Source organism: Protopterus annectens, chromosome 9.part0 (genome assembly GCF_019279795.1).
Source record: "Protopterus annectens isolate FY-2018-M chromosome 9.part0, PAN1.0, whole genome shotgun sequence".
NCBI lineage: Eukaryota > Metazoa > Chordata > Ceratodontiformes > Protopteridae > Protopterus > Protopterus annectens.
The window spans coordinates 159,440,533-159,464,250 of NC_056743.1; the positions used below are offsets into that span (position 1 = coordinate 159,440,533).

Below are 23,718 nucleotides of genomic sequence, written 5' to 3' on the forward strand. Positions count from 1 at the left end.
TACATTAAATACGGGATATCATTGTGTCCTACAATCGTAGCACATCAGCCATTTCTAATATGTTTTTTCGGGACACAACTGTCCATGGAGAGACTGCCCCAACCAAAGTGGGACAGGTGGTGACCTTAGTCGCTGATCCTATGTCGGTGCGGCGCGCTGACATGCGGCTGTACACCTGTGTAAACACTGACAGTGCATTGCGGGACGAACGCGGTCTTATGCGTATCCTTTGCTCCTTGGACGGGTACACTTATGCCTTCGTGGCTTCTATTTGCTTCTCCGTTAATTTGGGATGGGGACTATGTTGCATACTGTACGTGCGTTTCATTCTGCACAGGACCTGGCTGCTGCCATTACTATTGTGGGCGGACCGTGGCTGTCAGCACATTAGGTTGCTCACCTCATGCCGGCTTAGACACGCCTCCAGACGCATCCTACCTGGGCTCGCTCACGTACACTACGCACGTGTCTGTGATTCCGGTGCACTCTCATTAATATGTATATGGCGCTACTGCGCGGATATTCCATGCACCGCCGGCGCAGGCCTTACGCCGGCCTTGCGCCGAGCTTCATGAATCCCGGGGTTCATTAGAACCATCAGAACTATTAACTTCACAAAGAGGGAACTAGGTATCTCCAAGGTGGGCTTCGCACTAAAATAAAAGTGTAAGTTATTACAGAATTTGAACAGTAAAAAGATGTTAACTGTCAAGCACAAAAAGGGAAGTAGATGAGAAAAATGTTTGTTTTTTTTGTGAACATTGTATGATATTCACCAGGTAGTTTTTCAGGGGCAGTTGTCGCGCGCTTTAATTTTTTTATGTATTTATGATGGTATCTGTGGGAATCAGTTGGAAGAAGAAATGATGAAGGAAGTTATTTCATTGAATAGGGGCATAAATAGCTTGACTGGTTACCTGGTAGGAAGCAAATGGAGGGAATGAACAATAAATCAAGATGAGTCAATTTGCACTAGTCAGGATTACAGACAAGGGTGTGAGGATGAGGCAAAAATAGAAAGAGAAGAAGGCTAATATTCCTGTGAAAGAATGTGAGAAGATTGATTATGTCAAAAAGAGTGCAAGCAAGAGTTGCAATAGGGTAGATAAAATATGGCAGTTAATGTTTAGTGCAGAAAAATGCGCAGTACTGCCCTTAGGCCACTACAAACATGGTGTGACACATTAGCTCAGGTTAGTGGAACTAATGGTCACAGAGAAAGAAAAGGACCTGAGACTTCCCATGAATTCAGACCAGCATCTGGAGCTAAGGATAATGACAAATCCATCTTTACCATCAGAAACGTTTCCAGCATTGCTCTCAACTTATTCACAATGGTAGTATGTACTCTGAGCCATTGGAATAAAATAAATATATTAGCAAACAAATTCAGCATAAATTCAGCAAAGAGACATCTATTCAAATCCCACATATATCTAATGATCTGAAACCCCCATCATTACAAAAGAGCACTCGTTAAAAGTAATATCCAAAACAAATCATATATTCTCTATGGGAACTAATAATATATCCTCTATGGGAACTAATATGATACCACCTGGCTGCCTGCTGAACAGCGGTGAACATGTCCTGTTCATGTTGCTACAACTGTTCAGCCTGAGTTTATCCAATGGCTTTGTCCCTGAGGTTTGATGCACAGCAGCTGTGATGCCGCCCCACAAGGGTGGCCCTATCACAGACCCTTGGAATTACAGGCCCATCACCATGATGAGCCTCATCTGTAAGGCCATGGAACAGGTCATAACAGACCTGATAAAACTACAATCTTATAAGACTTGACAACCAACAATTTGACTCTAAGGGTAGATAAATCCTGTTTAATGAATCTGGTAATTTTTTGAGATGGTAACATAAGCTGTGGACAGTGCTCAGGCTGTTCATACAACATACCCAGACTTTACCGAGTCATTTGATAGCATACCATATGCCATTGTTATCAACAAGCTAAATGCACTACAAATGTATCCCTTTGTAGTTAGATGGATAACTAATTTACTGAGGGACAGAACCCACAATTTGAGGGTGACAGGCATGTCCTCAAAGAGCATGAAAGTAACTGGTGGGATACCACAAGGATCCATGATGGGACCTCTGCTATTTGGAATAAACTTCACTGATCTCTTAGTCAAAAATGGGAAACTATGGTTAACCAAGTCTGCAGATAATTAAATCACATTCTGATAGACATGAAACTACAAAGTGAGCTTATACATGTAAATAGCTGGTGTTTTGAAAATAGGCTAAATAAAATGCTAAAAAATGCCAAATTATTGCATTTGGCAAACAAACCCTCTACCCAGTTTATAGTACAGACAACACCTCTTTCCAAACTGAATATCAGAGACCTTGGAACATGGGTACTTAATTAAGTCTCTTTTGAAATTCATGTTATAACAGCAGTCAGGATATCCTTCTATCTGGCACAGCTCATCACAAAAGAGTTTTTCCTCTAGATTCAAATAAGTGCTTACTCCTCTGTATTCAGCATTGATCATGCCCATCTTAAAATACAATACCCACTTTGGGATGTACCTTACTAAACATATCAAGCAGTTGGAGGGACCCTAAACATCCCTGATAAAAAGATCATGGGCCTGAAGGATCTGAGCTACCAAGAGTTGCTGGGGGCCTTGTCCCAGTTTTCAGTGTCCATGGACTCCTTAAGGGTAAGCTGAAATTTGCTTTCCCAAACATTGGGGATCCAACAGTCCAAGGCTGCTTATTTCTCCAAAACATCAAACAGTCCAACAAACACTAGAATCAGAGACCTGAAGCTGTATCAAAAAATAAATCATAGTGGAGGGATAGCTTTTTAACACAATGCCAACTCCTTCTCTGGAGCAAACATCCTTTTCAGATCAAGAAATCTGACAGACTATCTTCCTTTAAGAAGGAATTAGACAATTGGATGGGTATTCAGAAATTCACCCCCCCCCCGTATAACTGGCTCATCACTCCTTGAAAAAAGAAGATAATGTCTAGGGTAGGTGCTACCAAGGCATAAATGGCCACATGGCTCAGTTGCTTTGTAATCCTATGATTTTACAATTCTGTACTTCCTTAAAATATTCTTTAAAAAATTTCAGGACAAGTTACCTGGATGGCCAGCCTTATACAGCACATTGCAAAACATACTGAATCTTACAAAAATTAGGAAGCATAATGTCAGATATGTACATCTGTCATAAAAAGTAAAATTTAAATAGGTTTACAGGCCATTTTTAACTGATTGGGACCTTTTATGTGTGCCCACTGATCCACACTGGTTTGCAGATGATATATCTACAGACAGCTAAGATAAGATTCCCCAAAAGTCAATAACTCAAAACACAAGACATCAAGGAACACTTTATCAATCACTGTTTCCACAGGAAATCACTGCCAGTGATTTCTTAGTTTTGCAAGGTTCTTCCCTTCTAGGACTTGACTGACCATGCAGATGGCATAAATAAGTTTGGAGAGGTAGAGAGATTGCTTCCACATTGGGGCCTGCAGGAGGACTTATCCCCCCCCCCCCGTTGCAAAAATAATTGCAGCTTAATTTTTCACCCTTCTGTGTTTTGCACATTAGTTTGCTGTGTCTTGGTTCCTCAGTGTTCTGATGTTCAATATTCCAAAACGGAACATTTGTAAATGCGAGGATGACACTCAGATTTGTAGCAGAAACAGACTGTTCATTTGCTTCTGGTTTAATACATTTTTCACTGGTCCACTGGTTTGTAAACTGTGGGGGTTCAAAGTGATAAACATCTTGTTTCAAACAATTATAATTCAATGTTAATTCATAAATCTGATACCTCTGCTCATACAATATAATGCCTTCTGGGAACTATATAATGATTCCCATGAAGTCATTTATAAATGCTGAACATAAAGCAAAAAAGCAAATTAGAATATGATCTTAAAAGGTAGGCATCATAGTGAAGAACAATAAACAAATACATTGTCAGTATACCATGGCTGCCCTACAATCCAAAAATAAATCAGCATGTGCTTTACAGATGAACCAAGTAGTCTTTATCAAATGTCAGAAACCAGACGTTTAGAAAAGGTATTAAAATAGTTGGTCTACTTACTAAGTTTACTGTTTATCTTCAAAATTTGACTTACAGGGCACAACATGTTTTCACTGTCAAGTTTATATTCTCCAGTCACTGAACCGTTCTCTGTAGGAAAAAAGAAATAGTTGCATTACAGTTTACATTAACATTAAAACAACATTTATGGCCATTAGATGACCTGCTAATTATTTTAGAATTTTGAGGAGAATCATATCAGAACCCATTGCTTTATGTACTTTCAGCTGTAGAAATTATTTCACAAATGTATTTTTTAAAGAGCTCCTCAAAGTGCATTTCTAGTGATATCTAGTATACATGACAAGTCTTAGAAACTTTATTTGTTGAACATCTCAACTGATTACTATATATTTTGGCAAAGTGTGAACAAATGGTGATTCATAAATGTTAGTTCACTAATATATTTGGGCGCATACACACACACACACACACACACACACATACACACACACAAATATATGTGTATATATATATATATATATATATATATATATATATATATACACACACATAGCTCAAACAATCACGGACAAATATCAACAGAATCAGGGACAAATCTAGAAATAATGAGGGACAGTTTTAAAATGTTAGTACTATTAATTATAAACAGTGACATAGTAACAGAATGGGAATTAATATACATTTTTTAAAGTTAAGTCTATAACTCTAATTATTGTCGTTATTTAGTAAGTGTGCCTCATCGTTTTTTCTTCAAAAGTCACCAGTCTTAGAAGGGATGAAGACAGACAGAGCTAAAATTTGTGTCAAAATCAGGGATGTCCATGAAAATCAGGAGCAGTTGAAAGATATGCAGAGAAATATAGATACAGACATAGATATAGATATATAGAGAGAGATAAGACACTATGCATTGTTTCATAGTGACCCAGGAGAAATAGACTGGTAGTCTTATGTAAAACATTCACTTGTTTTGCTTTTGTGTTCCACAAATGTTCTGCTTGTACAGTTGTAGCAATTTAGCAAATGATTTTTATTTTCTGTAGCTACTTAACTCTGCATTTCAGAAACAATCAACAATATTTAGGAAGTAAAGAGGTCTCATCTACTATAGTGACTCTCTTTAGGATTAGCAGAATATTATTTTGGCAGATGGGTTCAGTTCTGTGATTAGGGATTTACTTATTTCTTACCCTTATCTATATGCATTGTTGAATATCCAAACTACAGTTAGCTTGCATTTATACCCAAAACAAAGGAGTTAATTCTGTTCTCCTCTATTTTGTATGAGTTTTAAAAACATCTATAACACACTGCTTTATAATAGCAGTAAGCAATTATCGGTGCAGTCAATGAGTTGTGTGGTTTAGAATACGTTTTGCCCTAAAAGATGGTTCCACTATGAGTCATCAAGTTACATTTGTTTGTACAACTCAACAAACGCAACTAGTTTCAGTTTTATCCAGATATAAAATATAACAAAAGACATTTTTGTAGGAGTCATGCTGCCATACACCCCTAACATGGGGGAATCCACACCTACACTCCCTTTTATACTTAAAGAAAAGGGAAAATGATTTTCGTTAGGAAATATCAACTGATACAGTACAACTCAGCATGTCTTTCTAGCCTTGGTTTGCAAGTGTGATGTGCTCATGACACCTATAACCTGAGTAATGACCAAGCTTTTATGTGGTCAGCTAAGGCACTGAACAAAAATGTGTTTGCATATGGATAATTCTGGGTGACTCGTTCCTTCATGAATGAATAGGAGTCTAGAAATGTTTCAGTTGTTTAATATGGCAGCCTCATTCTCTGTAAGAATTAAATAAATCCTTTTATTCAGTGTACCTGCCGTTTACATCGTTTACTACCTTCATCTTATTTTTAAGCCTTACCACTCCTATATTATTTTTCTCGCTCTTGTGGTTATATAAGTTACCATCTTTTTTCTTTTAAATACATCACACACTCACACACATATATTTTTTTTCTTAACTTGGAAGAAAGTGTCTAAGTATGTGAGAGAGAATAACATGGGTGGGGAAAGGAATTAGTTGAAAGTGAGTAGGTGTTATGCAAATTGAAAAATCTTATTTCTGGTATGGCAAGTTACAACAAAAATAATATAACACTCATAAACAGGTTGAGTTAACTAGCATCAATACCTGCATTTTTTTAATGATTTATGTACACTGTCATATGTTACCAAATACTTTGAGATGTATGGAGTATGTTGCAAGTAGCTGTCTCATTACCTTCTCTAACATTTCAAAAGCATATTATAAGTATAAGTAGTTATTGAAATATTAATGCTAAAGCTGAAATGATAAGTACAGTTCTTTTTTGTGATGGCAAGTTAAATATGCTAAATCAGAACAAAGCAGCATCACTGAAAAATCACAAGTACTAGAAACAGGATTTGACTCACACATATGTAACTGCCAAATGCTAAAGATGGGGTTAAGTAATCAAAATATCTGTCTCATAGCATTCCTTCTTTTGTGATTTCTCATCTTCAATAGGAGTAAATTTAATTAACAAATTCTTGCCATTTTCTTTGTAAGTGATAAAGAAACCATTCAGCAGTGTGCAATATTAAGTTATTTGGTATGGGAAAGTGATAGCTAACTTCTCAGTTGTCATGCTACCGTGACAAGATTCAAGTGATGATTGTAGTAGTCAAACTTCCTTAAGGAAATCAATCCAAAGATAGGAGGTAAATGAAAACACTAAAATTATGTTTACCCTTAGTCAAGGATGAAAAGAGTTTAACCAAATTACCAAAAATTACTAATATATCTGCAATACAAAGATGTATTCCTTAAAATGCCACGTATAACTTTTGGCCTACAAAATGTAAATGTATCCAATGATAGAAGAGTGAACTTTGTACCTACTTATTTGAAGGTTGAGATAATACATGGCAAGCTCAGCCAGCCTACTTCACATTTCAAGTAAAAACTGCAGTTTTAGGAGAGCAAAGCCAGGTAGCTGTTCTACGGCACAACACAGGGATAAAATAAAGCAGAGTAATCACAAGAAAAACCTAAGATGTGAATGTAGTAGGGTGCAGTTCTGTTAGGACTCAAGAATTAAAAGGAAAATTGTAGCCCAACAGTATATAATGCAACACCTAGCAAAATAAAAATAAGAACATGTAAACAACTACTAAAATCAGAGTAGCAGATTGATTAGAACTCTCCCTGTATAAAAACTGAGACACTGTTTAAAAAGTCAATAAAAAATATTGATTTGGGTAAAACGTGGTTACTGGATGGGACTACACTGCTTGGATGCCAACAAAGAAAAAATCTGGACAAAGTAAAAGAAAATCAGACATAAAATAAGATAAATCTTTGTCCAGGAAGAAGCTTGCATCTGTTCAGCAAAAAGCAGTTCAAGTTTCAGGAGATGGCTTCTAGCAGTTTGGATGAAGAAATAATCAAGTGCACTCACAGGTGTTTAAAATAAGTCAGATATGGAGGAATATACAGAATCAAATGACAACAGACTGGCAACAATAAAAGTCGCTTTAAGCAGCTATTCCAATCAGCTGATAACACTACTGAAATCAAGGTGAAATGATGGGAAGATTGGATCATTATGAGGTTTCACAAGGAAACTGTTGCAAAAATAGTAGAGATAGAAGACAGAGCAACAGAAAAAAAAATGATATTTTCTCCTATGTCAGAGAAACTGGAAAGAACAGACTGTATTAATTTGATGAAAGTACAAATAAGCATGTGAACAATTTTTCTAAAGCAGGATTTGTTAATGTTGAAGGAATACAGTTTGTATGCTCCAAAAGTGGCCATTAGAAAACATCCAAGATGCAATCACACCAACAGAAATAGCTGTGCCTGACAAAGTTGTGGCAGAAGGGAAAAGCATTAAAACATGAGACAGCAGAGAGTTTGTGGAAATTGTTTATTCACAGTACACCAAGCAGAAGAAAAGCAACTTTATCCCAGTTATCAGGGAATGTTGAGAGGCTGGAGTGAGATTCAAGTTGCTATAGCCAGCTATCTTGAGAAATGTTTTCAAAGACATTTTTTATGCAGAATAGGCCAAATAGGAAATAATCAAATCTTTAGCCAACAAAGAGTGAGTCAGCAAATTAAAGGGGACATAGCTTCAAATTCCTTTCATAAAAACAAAGCCCATATAGAGACTTTCACAATGAAACAATTTCCTTTGTCCCAAAGGAAAATGCCTGAGATACACAAAAAGACAAGGGGCTGGCTAGACATCTCAGGACTTCCTTGGACATGAAAAAGAGACCAGTGTGGAAGGTCAAGATGAGCAGAAAGAAGACCAGCAACACATTGAAATTAGTGAATAAATGGAAGAAATCCATATACAAAGCTATGGAGTGCATCATCATGTACCTAATAAACAAGGATACAGAGAATCTCCAAACTCTGGATCCCACACAGTTTGGTTTTGTGAAGGGTAGATCATGCCTGGTCAACCTGGTCGACTTCTTTGAGTCAGTCACCAGAGCTGGGTATGAAGGCAAGGTGGTTCATACAGCCTACCTTGATCAGCCAAGACCTTTGATACCATTCCCCACTCAGGAATTACAGACAAACTCACTAATCTAGACATCAATCCCTATATCACTAGGTGGGTTGCAAACTGGCTCACAGATAAAACCCACAGTGTGAAAGTAGTTGACTCCAGGTCAGACTGCCAACCAGTCACGAGTGGAGTCCCACAGGGATCGGTCCTGGGTCCTCTCCTGTTTGGTATCTACTTCTCAGAAGTCCAGGCCAATATGAAGGGACTCTGGCTGACAATGTTCACAGACGATTGCAAGTTGGGAGCCATTATTACCTCCCCAAGTGATGTTGACATCCTACAGAAAAGCCTCACTGAGACCAACGACTGGTATCAGAACCATGGTCTTCAGCTCAATGCCAAAAAATGTGTCGTCATCCCCTTTGGGAAAAAAACAGTTACCATGAATTACCAGATCAATGGTAGTCCACTGATCACAGAATGCGTTATAAGAGATCTGGGAACACAGGCTGACAGCAACATCTCTTTTGACCCCATATTGTCACTGTGGTCAGAAAATCCTTCTATATGGCACATCTCATTACTAAGGGTTTTGCATCCAGGAAGAAAGAGGTCATTGTCTCCCTCTACTCTTCCCTCATTAGGCCAGTCATTAAGTGCAATGCCCCATTTGGCATGTACCTCACTAGACACCTGCAACAACTGGAGAGGCCACAAAAAAATCTCACAAAGAGGATCCTAGGCCTTAAACACTTGTCCTATATGGACAGACTCAAAAAACAATTATTCTCTGTCTCATATCACCTACTTAGAGGCAATCTCTGCTTGACTTACAAAGCTATGTCTGACCCAGGTCTGTTAGAAATGCTACATCTAAAGAAATCCCAATCCCTCCACACCACATGCTCCAGAGACCTCAACCTCATTACCACAATCAACAGAACATGCTGGAGGGACAGGTTCATAACGCAGAGACTGCCCATGCTATGGAATAAACTTCCCCTACATGTCAAACAGAGCACCTCACTGTCCCTCTTCAAGAGAAATCTTGATGAGTGGATGGGAAATAGAAAATTCACCCTGGGATCACTCCAGTGGCTCTACTCGACAGAGGCACTGGGAACTAAGGTTGGGTGGCACGATGCCAGGGTAATCCTATGGGCTAGGCTTGTAAAGGCTCCAGGGCCATTAGCCTAGTACACACCTATGAACCTATGATCCTAAATGTAAAACAGCAATTCCATTAGATGTAACAAACACATTCATTGTGATTCTGAAAGAGTGGCTGAAAAAGACTGAAAGTTTGGTGACTGTATTAAAATTGTGGGAGGACTCTAAAGCCTATACCCTAGTTTATGCAGCTAATGTTTATTAGAACACTAAATAGACTAAAGAAGTAACTGCATAAAAAAAGTTAATTCTCTTATTAATATTTGTATCAAAATTTCATGCTATAAATCACGTTATAGTCCTTTATGGTATGCAGTCAGAGGTATTTTAAATGAGAGGTAGAGGGAGTTTTATCAGTGACTGATGCATTTGCTTGAAATATTAAAGTGTGGGAATCCCGGGTTCTGTTCCCCACCCTGGACTGTTCACATTCTTCTTTTTGTACGTCCCATAATATGATAATATGGTTCATCCCTATTCCTTGGACACTTCTGGCATTTGTAATATTTTATCAAAAAACTGGTTTATTATTCAGTGTGATGAGAGTTTAAAATCACTTTTCAAAGATCCACCTATTTTTACTTTTAAGAACCAATCTAACTCTATATGAGAGCATTAATTGTATTATTACAATACCGGCTTAGTAAAATTTATTTATTTATTTTTTTATCATGTATATATACTGCCATCTAGTGATGCAGCATTGTGATAACATGTTTTTTTCTGCCAAAATTGCTATCTATATCTTAGCACAATATTTTATATATTTTTTATTAATGAAATATGTCTTATGTATGTTGTCAAATGTGCCTTTTTGATATACCTGCCGTCTTATATGTTAAAATTGCTATGGAGCTTTTCTCCCTGGGCCTCCACTGAAAATGGACCTATATCCATCTGGACTCTCCTGGTTTACAAATGTAAAATAAATAAATAAATATTATTGGGGGGGGTTATAATAAAATTTTGTTATAATAACTTTTTTATATTATTTAATAATATTAACAAGTTTCATTGTCATATGGAAGTGTTTTTATAGTCTGTACAGAGTATTTGTGTTTTTTTAAGATGATACGTGGAAGATAAATGAATATTACATCAAGTGATTAATTAGTGAATTGTTTGATAAGTCCAGACATTTCATTGGTTAGCGACCTATTCATTCTAGCCACTTGGTAGCATTTAAATGAATGCCTTTTGTAGTAATGGATAAGTCTGAAGAAGCATTCATATGAACGTGAAAGCGCTCACTTTGTTTTTATATTTTATTTTCTGTTTGGTGAAATAAATGGCCTCCTTCACTTTGTATGGTGTTGCCTCTTGAGTTTTCTTGAAATTTTCGTTTGTTGTATCATAGAGGCACTTTATCCTTTGACTGTTCTCTTTACACTCTGTGAATATTTTTCTGTGGTCTACAGTCAAAGGGACATGGCGGAAGGGACTGAGATTGAACTTGCCTACAATCCGAGGATTCTGGCTCAAACGGACCTTACTGGTAAAGAAGAAAGTTTGTTTTTTCATCTATTAAAAGCTGAGACTAACCCACTGCTTAAATTGACTAGAACTGATTTATTTAGCAACAGTGATGAGGTAGTGAACAACGAGCGGAATATCACTGTGATGCAAACTATGAGAAAGCTTGAGAATAAACTGGTGAAATTAAAAACAGTACAATGGCAGAGGAAGCACATGGAAGCTTGCCTTTGCTTTAAAGTTGTGCTGAGGGGTTTACACATATTGAAAATGCCTACCTTCGACACTACCTACCCAGATTTGTTAACTAAGTGGCAGAGATTGAATCTTGAGGCCAGCTATGGCTACATTAAGCTGCTAATCAAATAATGCACGTTAATAGAGGAAAGCAGAACCATAGAAGCGACACAGTTGAGACAAGAGCTGGTAAGTCTTCTATCATTGCAAGACTTGAATGACTTTGATACAGAATTGAGTACCAACCTTGCATTACCGGATAATAAACTTATGTAGGGTAAGAAAAATAAATTAGAAAGAGACTTTGTAGATTTTCATAAGGGGAACATGTTCTCTTGGCCAAGAGAACCAATGAGAAATGGCGAATCAGTTCAACCCCCCCTCATCCAACCAATCAGCTGATGCGCAGTCATTCGCTACCGCTACAGTGATGGTTAATGCTAATACCAGTTCAGTAGGAGAGAATTAAACAAAAGATAAAGATGCCGCTCCACAAATGGGGCATATTGATGTGAATGAAGGACAACCCTTGGTTAAAGACAAGATTATACACTTCGCTACCAGACGTAAGAAGGAAAGGGAAACCAACTGAGGTGATTCCTTCTTCTTCTATGGCTACATCAGCATCTTATCCTTTCCTATTACCTATTCGGATAGCACAAAAGCAGCCATAGACTCCTCAGCAGAGAATGAGGAAATGCAAGTTGTCAGAAGAATGGCTAGAGTTCCAGAAGAAAATGCTGAAACCATTGAGTTGGACTTGATAGTAAATATTTCTAAATATGTTTTAAGTGAATCAGAGATGTCCCTTTTGAACAAAGGGCTTTTGTTTATACCTTCTAAAAAAGTGAATGTTACAGACTTAATAGTTGACATTAAACTCTTTACTAGGAATATTTGTTTGAAGCTAATGTATGGTGATTCTGACAATGAAACTGTCAATAGTTTTAGGAGACCTTCCACATTTCTACCCCCAATGCATCCACTACTTGAAGCTTTTGAGAGAGTTTGCGAGAAAGATTTGATTGAGACAATTGAATCAAGTAATAAGAAAGTTAAACAGGAATTTTATAGTTTAAATAAAAATGAATTAGAGGCATTAAATGTTTTACAAAATAATAATAGCATCACTGTTAGACCCACCGATCAAGGCGGAGGTGTAGTGATTTTAGACAGAGATTTTTATGAAGTTAAAATGAGAGACCTACTAGCTGGAAACTGATACCTATCAACTGTTAAATAATCAACAATTGAGCAAGATTATTAAAGGCATACATAGTGAATTATATGATCTTTTAATGAGTGGGATTATTGATAATGACCTTTATAAGTATTTCTTAGTTGAAGCACTGACAGTTCCTACATTTAGAGGCCTGCCCAAGATTCATAAAGATTTACTAGATCCTCCCATGAGACCTATAGTGTCTAATAAAGGATGGCTGACTGAATCCATATCCATATATGTAGAGAAACAACTCAGACCAATAGTTGAATGAACTGATTCAATTATTAGAGATACACAGCAATTTCTAGAAACTCTTTCCAACTATGTAACCTCAGAAGGAAATATCCACTAGTTTATTAGTCACTTTAGATGTAGCTTCTCTGTTCACAGCAATTCCAATGATGTTGGCACTGACTATGTTAGGTTAGGGTCTACTTCACATTGTCGTAAGCTGACAATATTGAATACGATATTGTCGGCATGACAATGTTGAAAGTTCAGAACATCGAGCAGGTAAACAGAAATCTCCATAAGGGGAAGATTTCTGTTTACGTCAATGTAGTTCAGTTCCGGAGTTGGTATATTTAAGTGGGGGGGGGGTGTGGGGGTGCAGAATCAAATGATTAATTAGTGAATTGTTTTATCAGTCCAGACATTTGATTGGTTAGCGAGCTATTCATTCTAGCCACTTGGTTACATTAAATAAAGTCTTTTGTAGTATTTCCCTTGCAGATGAACCTATGAACCTAATGGATAAGTCTGAAGAAGCATTCATATGAACAAGAAAGCGCTCACTTTGTTTTTTATATTTTATGTTGTTTGGTGAAATAAGCAGCCTCCTTCCCTTTGTATAGTGTTGCCTCTTGAGTTTTCTTGAAAAAAAGTTAATTTTCTTATTAATATTTGTATCAAAATGTCATGCTATAAATCACATTATATTTTAAAGCAGTCCTTTATGGTATGCAGTCAGAGGTATTTTAAATGAGAGGTAGAGGGAGTGTTATCAGTGACTGATGCATTTGCTAGAAATATTAAAGTGTGGGAATCTTGGGTTCTGTTCCCCACCCGGGACTGTTCACATTCTTCTTTTTCTATGTCCCATAATATGATAATATGGTTCATCCCTATTCCTTGGATACTTCTGGCATTTGTAACATTTTGTCAAAAAATTGGTTTATTATTCAGTGTGATGAGAGTTTAAAATCACTTTTCAAGGATTCACCTAGTTTTACTTTTAAGAACCAATCTAACTTCAAAACATGTTAGACAGACCCCAAAGGGGTTGTTGTAATGGTTCTATACTAACTTGCAAATGTGGTCTCTGTTGACAGTGCCCCTTCATCGACACTGATCCTAATAATGATATTTTGGAAAAAGTTTCCAAGTGGATGGTTAAAGGGAGATATAACTGTATGTCTGATAAAGTGATGTACATTGTTAGGTGCACCACATGTCCGGCTTTCTATATCAGCAAGACTAGCAATGCGTTTAATAGAAGGATCTACCAACATGTTTATAGTATTTCAAGAAAAGATTACAAGAGTACATTGGCTAGATGTGCTTCTCTTTATCATAAATTTGTCATAATTTTTCTAAGTTCAATTTTTTTCATATTAGACAGGATTGAAAGTTCAGCCTTTCCAGGGGATTGGCATAATTCTCTTTTGCATCGTAAGATGCTCTGGCAATTGCATTTAGACACTAATAACTTTCTAGGCTTAAATTATGTTATCTCAATTATAAGTGAATTAAAGTTAATAGCATCTAAACTTTAATTATGCCTTAAAGATATTCACCTGACGAAGTTGTCAACAAGTTATCCATTCATTTCATTTTTTATTTCTAAGGTTTTTATTGAGCATCAGTCTGATTTGTCCAATTTTTATTTCTAAGACTGTTATTGGTCACCAATTTGATTGGTCACCAATTTTTAAAGATCCTTTGGGATTGGCCTACATTTCTAGTTTGTTGATTGGTAGAAAATAGGGGGGTGTTTGCTATTTGTATTTAATTGATGCCTTTGAATGTTTCACTCATGGTTCTGATGTCTAAAGATGAAAGAGCTTAAGTGTGGTTGATTCTGTTACTTCATTAAACTTCCATCTTGAGTGCTATCTCATCATTTTTTTTTCAGTTTTAGTGGTTTTTACAGTCCAGCGCTAGTTTTGCTGTTTGGGTTTGAAAGTAAAAAGTACTTTTTATTATAGTGCATCCAGGCTTTATACTCTAACAAGACTGGAAAGACTGGAAATAAAGTTATGATGCAGTCCTGCATTGCTGGGGGGTGCAAAAGTGTATTAATTGTATTAATTATATTATATGCAGAATTAAAAGATAACAATTCTTTCTGTTTTTTTATAAAGATGGATGTCTTGACTAATATCTTTAGTTTAATATATAGATAATGGATTGTTTAAGCTAATACTCTCAAAAGTACAACAGAAGTGATAAAAGGCATGAAAAATTATATTTCTTTTTGCATTTCAAAAGTTATTAGTGGTTTATTTTTCTATTATCACCTATTTTATCACCTATTTTATCAGAAGCTAGTGAACTAATTGGTGCAAGTAATTATTCGTGGTTAGTGTGATCACAGTTTTTAGAGTGAAATCTACAAGTGCTTTTTCTTGCATTTAATAAGTTACTAGCTGTATTTTTTCCTTCCATTATGAAATGCTATTAGAGATGATGGCTGGGATTTAAAATGTCTTGACATGATGGAGAAGCCATAATTCAACAGTTTTCTAAATTGCATCAAGAGTTTTCAGATCTTAAACCACTTACCAGTGAGGTTTTGCTCGCATAGGGCCTCAGCATGGAGGGTGGTGTCATGGGTACAGCTGCATGATAATGTGGCAGTCTGGAGTAGTGGCTAATACTTATTAGCATGTGATCTCTACAGAAAAAAGAGGATCTTGAATTGCTCAACTGAGCAATTGAGGATCATTCAGTCACGTAAAATTTAATCGCTGGAAAAAAAGTAAAAACACAAGAGTCACTTTTTCACTCCTATAGGAGTTTTCATCATGCAGATAGGTTCTATGAGAAAGTATGGAGTGCTAGTGTGTGTGTGTGTGTGTGTGTGTGTGTGTGTGTGTGTGTGTGTGTGTGTGTGTGTGTGTTTTGAAGGGTACCTCTGACAAATCAGTTCATGGATGGCCTCTAGGGAGAACACTAGTGTATGATTCAGAAATATGCTAAGGAGATGATAACGAGGTCTTTCTCAATGTCACCATAACTGTCTCCGAATCACATTTTTCTCAGCTTTACCCTAGTTGACTCATCTGCATTGAGCAATTACCATGAGTAGCAAGCTTTTTTCTAAATTTTATTTATTTTATTTTTTTAATAATTTGCTGATCAGGTTAGTCCCACTAAGCCAATTGCCTATTTCTAGGGAAGACTTGAGGTGGTATTCACCCTAACTAGATGAAATTTGTCAAGGGAACTAGGGAACATTCCCTACTTTTATGCTAAGTATCATCTTTTAAATCCACCAGAGCTACCACAAACTCAGGCAGATGGGACCATGGTTTAAAAGTTGCCACACTCAGAACTGCAGCTTGCACCTTATGCTGCATTGTAGAGTTAGCACTGGAAAATTAATCCAACTACCTGGTGTGAGAACAGAACCATAGCTTTCTTGTTTTGCAGGACCAAAGACAAGCATGATACCTGTTGAACTACTGACACTAATCCTAGGGAATAAGTCTGCAGGTGCAAGCAATTAATCAGGAAAGGTCTGAACAGTGTGGTCTGAGTGAAATGTACAAGGAATCATGTATTTAATTCTTTAAAGTGATACTGGTAAGAAGCTTAGAGAAAATAAATGAAGTCTGAAACTTTGGCAAGTAAATAATTAGTTACACATATAGTTGCCTCTCTTAGTACATTAATGCATCAGATACAACAGTGTGCAAATTAGTTTATTTATTTAGGGGTAGCTGTTGCACTTTTTCTTGAGGCTAAAAGTTAAAGTTCCTGAGAGCATGCAAATTGATTTTTTGCACCTAGAAGGGGACCGCTATCTGTGCAAGTGGAAGCAGAGGCTCTAATATGCAATAAGTAATGCTTGTGGGTTTAGATATAAATTTGAGGCAAATGCTCCTATTTGGAGAGATAAACTTCATTTTGGAACGTGTATATAGTTTTGTATGTTTGATGTGAGTTAAAAGTAGTTGGGAGTTTAAAAATGTATTTAGTTTTTTCTTTTTTTTAATGTCTGTACTGAAGTTTAAGGCTTTCGAAACATGGCATGTGTTCATATAGAGCTGGAAAGAAGCAACTACATAAAAAATCAATCTTCCAAGCATTAGTGTGCCCATATAAGCTACAAGTTGTAAACATATATTCAAAGGAAGTGTTATGTATAATATGTGTAAATAATAGCTTTTTATCAAAATAATTGCTTTGCAGGGGCGGCTTGTTGTACTGGCTGCTGGGCTGCAACCTCCCCCCCCAGACAAAGAAAAAAATAAATAAACTGAATTATTTTTTTTTAATTAACATGATTTTGATTTGTTTATCGGCTGCATTCTTGTTCATGAAAAAGGAACTCCTTCCATGCAACCACTTATGTGAGGACTTCCTAGGTCTTCTGAACTACAATGAAAAAAAAGAAAGAAATACTTTTACTGCAGTCATCACACATTCAACATAGCTTGGCATTATGTGCATTTTACAGCAAAGGCAACTAGGCAGAACACTGAAAAGTCCCTTTAAAAGGGGGGTCTTCAGGCTGTAGTATGAAGCAGGGATGAGCTGTTTATACTAGCTCGGGCTGCCTCAGGTGACTACGGCAGCTTGACTGAAAGTGAAAGACTGCATTGCACTGCTTCTATAGGTTCAAGAGCAGGAGCAAGTTCTAGTTACTTATTTGAAATACTATATATATATATATATATATATATATATACATGTGTGTGTGTGTGTGTGTGTGTGTAATATAAGTAATGTGTAGTGAGTGTAGATGTTTTCAGCTGTCCATGTTTTTTTGCAGAGAGTTTATGATTTTGCTTCATATTTTGGTCTGTCCCTCATAAGGTTTGTGTTTTATTCTGGTATATCAATGAAAACTTTATTTTCTATATAATGACAAGACATTTGAGTTTCAGACTTAACAGCATTCAACAAATTTTCTGGCAACTTTCCAAGTGTATCAGGGAACACACAGGAATGTATCTTCTCAAGTCACTGCTGTTCCTGATTTTGATCCTTTATCTCTCATTATATTTTTAATTTCTACTCTATTCTTGAGCTAAGAGGTTAAGAGGTATATTTTGGGAGAGGGGAAGTTTCAATGCATTGAACACTGTATTCTCATAGCAATGAAGTGTGAAATTACATACATGTGTGGCAGTTATTTATGTATGTATTAATTCATTTCATCTTAATCAGAGTTTTTAATTGTATAGTCGTAGTCTTGCAAGTAGCTATAAGTGATGGATACAGGTTTTTTTTTTGTGATGAAACTTACTTTTAATAGAAATGAGCAGATGAATTTGACAAAGAAAGGATTTCAGGATGAACAACTGGCGGATTATCAGAGACAAAGGAAAAGATAGTAATAATACTGATTGCAAGGGGAGCTGCAATAGTAATATAACAGTAATAAAACAGGGAAAAAGACAATAATTTCAGATTTGCTGAAGTAAGTGATTATTGCAGTGGAAGAGGATTACACTGGCATGGATTTATATTCCATATTCCAAGTGCAGTCCATGTCTGAACTGTCTGCAAACAGCTACAGTTAACTTTGAACCTAACACCACTCTTAAGTATTCAACTCCGGTACCCCCTTTAACATTCCTATCAGAAAAGTGCAGTCCGGGTCTGACCTGTCTGCAAACAGCTACAGTTAACTTTGAACCTAACACCACTCTTAAGTATTCAACTCCAGTACCACCTTTAACATTCCTATAAGAAAAGTGCAGTCCGGGTCTGAACTGTCTGCAAACAGCTACAGTTAACTTTGAGTATGTGTCTAACTGTTTGAGCCAATCTTCATTTTCCCCTGGAGAGCACTGTGCTTTGGCTGTTAGCAGCCCCCCCTCACCACCGCAACCACCATCACACACACACATCTTCAACTTTCTCTTATTCCCTTCTGTTAGCAAATAGTATCAATAACTGATCAATACTGTGTGTTTGTTTATTTAAACTATACCACAGTAGCCTACTGATACAAGGTTATCCTGGTTTTCCACCTGAGAAATTAAGATAAGACTTACAGTTTCAGAGCAGTCCTTGGTCAATTGTGATTGTTCTTAACACATACTTGTCTTGCTTTGGCTCATTAGCAGCAGTACAAAGAACTGCCTGCTCACACCCTTGTTCTCCCCTCCCCTTCCCTGTTTATTACCTTAAGACAATCCCACAGTTAATAAATATTACCTGTGGCAGGCACCATTTGTAAAACTACAATCCACTCTGCTACAGGCCCCATGAAGGCTCAGTGTCTCTCCAGTAAGTGTTTTACAACTGTAAATGCCTATTTATGTTGAATTGTATTAGACATTTTACAACTGTATATGTTTATGTTGAATTTCAAGCCTGTACTCCAATCTGCTTACTTACACTATCAGACTATTTACCCCACTCATAGGACCAAAACTGGGACTGGGTTAGCCCGCTCCCTGCCCCTTATCCCACCCACCCCACTGTGTCTACATTTATAGCCACTAGGCCACACCCCTACTTCCTCTCCAACCTACACAACTTCCTCTCCAATTTCCTCCCCCACCACTTTACTGTTTAACCACTACTATTCCTCTGAAGCACATTGACCCCACCCATTGATGACATATAACATGTCTATAAATAATTATAAACTCCTTCCTCTTATCTTACCACTCTTAATTCTGCCATACTTTCTTACTAGCCATGAAAATCTCACATTCGTAGGTTTCTCTTATCCAAAATGCCAAACCAAGACCCCCCCTACCTCCACTGACTGCAGAACTTGCCCACTACTACACTACCCCAAAAATTATAAATTCCAACCACTTGCTTCTAAAAACCACTCCAATCAACACCAAAATCCAAATATGAACTAAAACTACTATTCAAAGTTATTAGACTACTAGCGTATCTAAGAAAAACATAACCAAAGATGGGGACATCCATCCTAATCCAGGCCCAACCTTAACTCAAAATCCTACCAGCCCACCACTCTCCCACCGACTGGTCAACTCCCTCCTAATATGCCACTTAAACATTAGAAGCCTAAACAATAAGATACATAGCCTGCATGCTGTACTAGCCACATACCTCCCCAACATAATGTGTCTATCTGAAACATGGCTCTGGCCATCAACCAAAGACAATGAGATCCTGCCTCCTGGTTACAATATACTTAGGGCAGATAGAGTAAAGAAAAGAGGAGGTGGAATAGCTGTCTTATATAATAGCACACTTAACATCATAACTAACCCTATACAACCACCCCAGGTCTCTAACGCTGAAATACTAGCTCTAAAAATTCTACTAAATAATCATAAGGGCATTAACCTAATTGTCACCTATATTCCCCCTGGGAACAATGTAGAAACACTAGAGGTCATTCTACATTGGATAGCCAACAGCTATCCTCAAGAAACCATTGTCCTGGGCGATGTTAATATTGACTGAAACCAATGCACAGCACAATCCAACCCCATCCCTGTTAACCTACATGGATTCTCTCAGATAATATCATCTACCACACGTACAGGTAACAATAACCAAAAAGAGAGTATACTAGACTGGATACTCACCGACAGTCATCCCCAGAACTATATGTCTGGAACTCTCCCTAATGATCTTAGTGATCACCTGCTCACATACATCATGAAAGACAAAATTAATTGTACAAGCTTACCTATTTATAGGTCTATCAGATCCAAGAAAAACTTTGACCCAACTAAATTTCAACTTGAACTCAAATCATGTAACTGGACAAAAGTAAAGTTCCTTCCCCTTGATGAGGCAGTGTCATCATTTAACAATTCATTCCTTACTATACTTGACTCGCATGCCCCTAAACGCTCAATAAGAATTAAAACTCAACTAGCACCCTGGCTAACAACAGACACCAAAACCAAAATAACAGCTAGAGACAAAGCGTGGGATAAATGGCGCACTACCAAACTACCCGTAGATCGTATCAAATTCCAACAACTTAGAAATGAGACTAAAAAGCCATCATACTAGATAAGAAAAATTACTTCTACAATCTGCAACATAAACATCAGAATAACCCTCAAAAGTACTGGGCAGGCATAAATAAACTTCTCCAACCAGGCAAATCCACTACTCCGACCCCAGGAACATTATCTGACAAGAGCCAAGAAGATATAGCCAATTAATTCAATACTTTCTTCACAGAAACCATCCAGTCATTAGCTAACCAACTTTCTCCTCCCCACACTTCTATAAACACTATACCCGACTCACCACTCTCTTTTAACTTCCAGCCAGTGTCCACATCCTTTATCAGATCCCTTTTGAAAAAACTGTAGCCAACCACCCTTTCAGCCGATCTTCTGCCGGCTGAATACCTGCAAATTGCTGCAGATGTCGTAGCCTACACTATCTCAATCCTAATTAACAGAACCATAACCGAGGCCTCAATCCCCTCAATTTGGAAAATATCCTATGTTATTCCACTCCACAAAGGAGGTTCATACACAGAACTATCCAACTATAGACCTATAGCCATACTATCACCACTTGCCAAAATTATGGAAAAGTGCATGCACAACCAACTAATGCTCTATCTAACCCAAAATAAACTACTCACAGACTCTCAACATGGATTCAGACCCCATCATAGTACAACCACTGCCCTCCTCTCTATTACTGAAAACATTAATCTTAACTGGAATAATAAAAAAATATCCTCTGCTCTCTTCCTGGACCTATCAAAAGCCTTTGATATGATAAACCATCAGTTACTTCTATATACTTTAAAAACCCTGTATCTAGATACTCCAACCCTTGACTGGTTTCAAGCTTACCTCACTGGGAGACAACAAGCGGTAATGTGGCAAAACAAGCTCTCCTGCCTACTACCAAATACCATAGGAGTTCCTCAAGGTTCCATATTAGGACCTCTCCTCTTTTCAGTCTTCATAAATGACATCCAAACAGTCATCCCTGAAGCCACCTGCATTCAATATGCAGATGACTCGACTATAATATGTTCCAATGCCTCTCTTGCAAATCTACTAACTACCACCCAACATAGCTTCACCAAAGTCAAAACTGGCTTGCCAACCATCTCCTGATCTTAAATCCAAACAAAACCAAGTTACTTCTCTTCTACCCAACCAATAGATCTCCGACTGAAAACTTCACTATAAAATCCAATAATGGGACCATCATCTCCCCAGACACCTATACAAAGCTATTAGGAGTAAACATTGACAATAAACTCAGATTTGATATACATATCAACCAAGCCATTAAGTCAGTCAACAAGAAACTTGGGACCCTATATAGAATTAAAGCCTTCCTTACCCTGAATGCCAGGGCAGCCACAGCCCGTTCACACCTTCTCTCTACCCTACTATATGCCTCTCCTGTCCTCACTCACCTTAACAAATCTGATCTGGCCAAGCTCTCATCCTGCTATAATCACATTGCCAGGTTCGTTACAGGCCTACCCTACAGAACACACCACTGTACTAACCTGAAAAAGCTTGGATGGATAGAATTCCCACACCTTCTTCACCAGTCCCAACTCATAGAGGCCTTCAAAATCCTTAAACAACCTGAGAATACCCCAGCACTAAAAAACTTAATGACTCCCTACTCCAATCTAAGCTGCCTTCGCTCAGCAAACAGACTCCTTGTTCAAACAACTAAATCTCTCAACCTAGGTGGTGACACGCTATTTGCCAACACCACTGGTAAAATATGGAACTCTCTCCCAAATAACATCACTCTTGCAACTTCTCTAAGTCAATTCAAAAATAGTCTAAAACTCCACTTCAAGTCACACTGGCTATGTCCTTGCTCAAACCCAGACTAGCTCTGTGCCATTAACTAAAACATAAACAACTAGCTAAGATGATAAGTACTTTGTATACTGTGATAAAGAAATATGTATCCTGTCTAACTCTATGTCATTATACTGCCTACCGTCCTTGCTAATATGTTATTAATGTTACATTTGTAGTAATCTCAGAAATAGTAATGGCAGTCTTGTACTTGTATGTAAATAGCCTATGTTTTTGTTAAGTTCTTTCAGCTCATTTACTGTACCTAATTATCAATGTAACTCTGTTGGAGCTTTTCTCCCCGGGCCTCCGCTGAAAAAGGACATGTATCCAGTCGGACCATCCCGGTTAACAAATGTAAAATAAAATAAAATAAATAAATAAATAAATATTTCCCATAAAACTACCATTAAGGAGCTTAGGAAAATCTGTGTCTAAATAAGACACTTTCAGCAGGGAATATTATTTATGGGTGGGGTTTGGAACCCAATGTGCAATACTGAGAGCACACTGGGGTACCTTGAAGGGAATATATAACTAAAGGGGAAGTATACCAGCATATTTAGTAAGGAAGATTTGAATTTAGTGACTAGAATGTATACAGAATTTATACATTATAACACAAGACACAATAATTAGGCTAGATGGGATAGACATTATATGTCACAGAATCATGTGCATTTAATTGAAATTTTAAGACCCATCCAGTAACTATATCAAATCATGCAACAATAAAACTAGGATGAGGATGGAGGATAATCATACAAAAATGACACACTTGTGCTTTCCTACTCACCTACTACAAACTGAGGAATTTAAGGACATGACCTGATGGCTATTAAAGAATCCAAAAATTACTTCAGAAGGGTATGAAGCCTGAAAATGAAGTTTAAAATTGTGGTAAAAATAACAGAGAGAGAGAGACAGAAGTGAAAGTAATAGGAAATATGTAGGGAGATTCACAAAGGTTAACATATTGCAGAAGTGGAATCTGACAGAACAAGGGGAGAAGCAACTGCAGAATGCTAAAGGGAAAATAAGGGAGTATCTG

At 37.3% G+C, this 23,718-nt stretch overlaps 1 protein-coding gene across 1 annotated transcript in view; it reads right to left on the reverse strand.

Annotated features, from left to right (window-relative positions):
• The window catches only part of LOC122810503 (high choriolytic enzyme 1-like), a 194,970-nt gene that overhangs the window by 121,443 nt on the left and 49,809 nt on the right, over window positions 1-23,718 (reverse strand). The window contains exon 4 of the mRNA XM_044082085.1: window positions 4,098-4,187. Coding sequence (XP_043938020.1) covers window positions 4,098-4,187 — 90 coding nt within the window. The remainder of the gene's footprint in view (window positions 1-4,097; window positions 4,188-23,718) is intronic.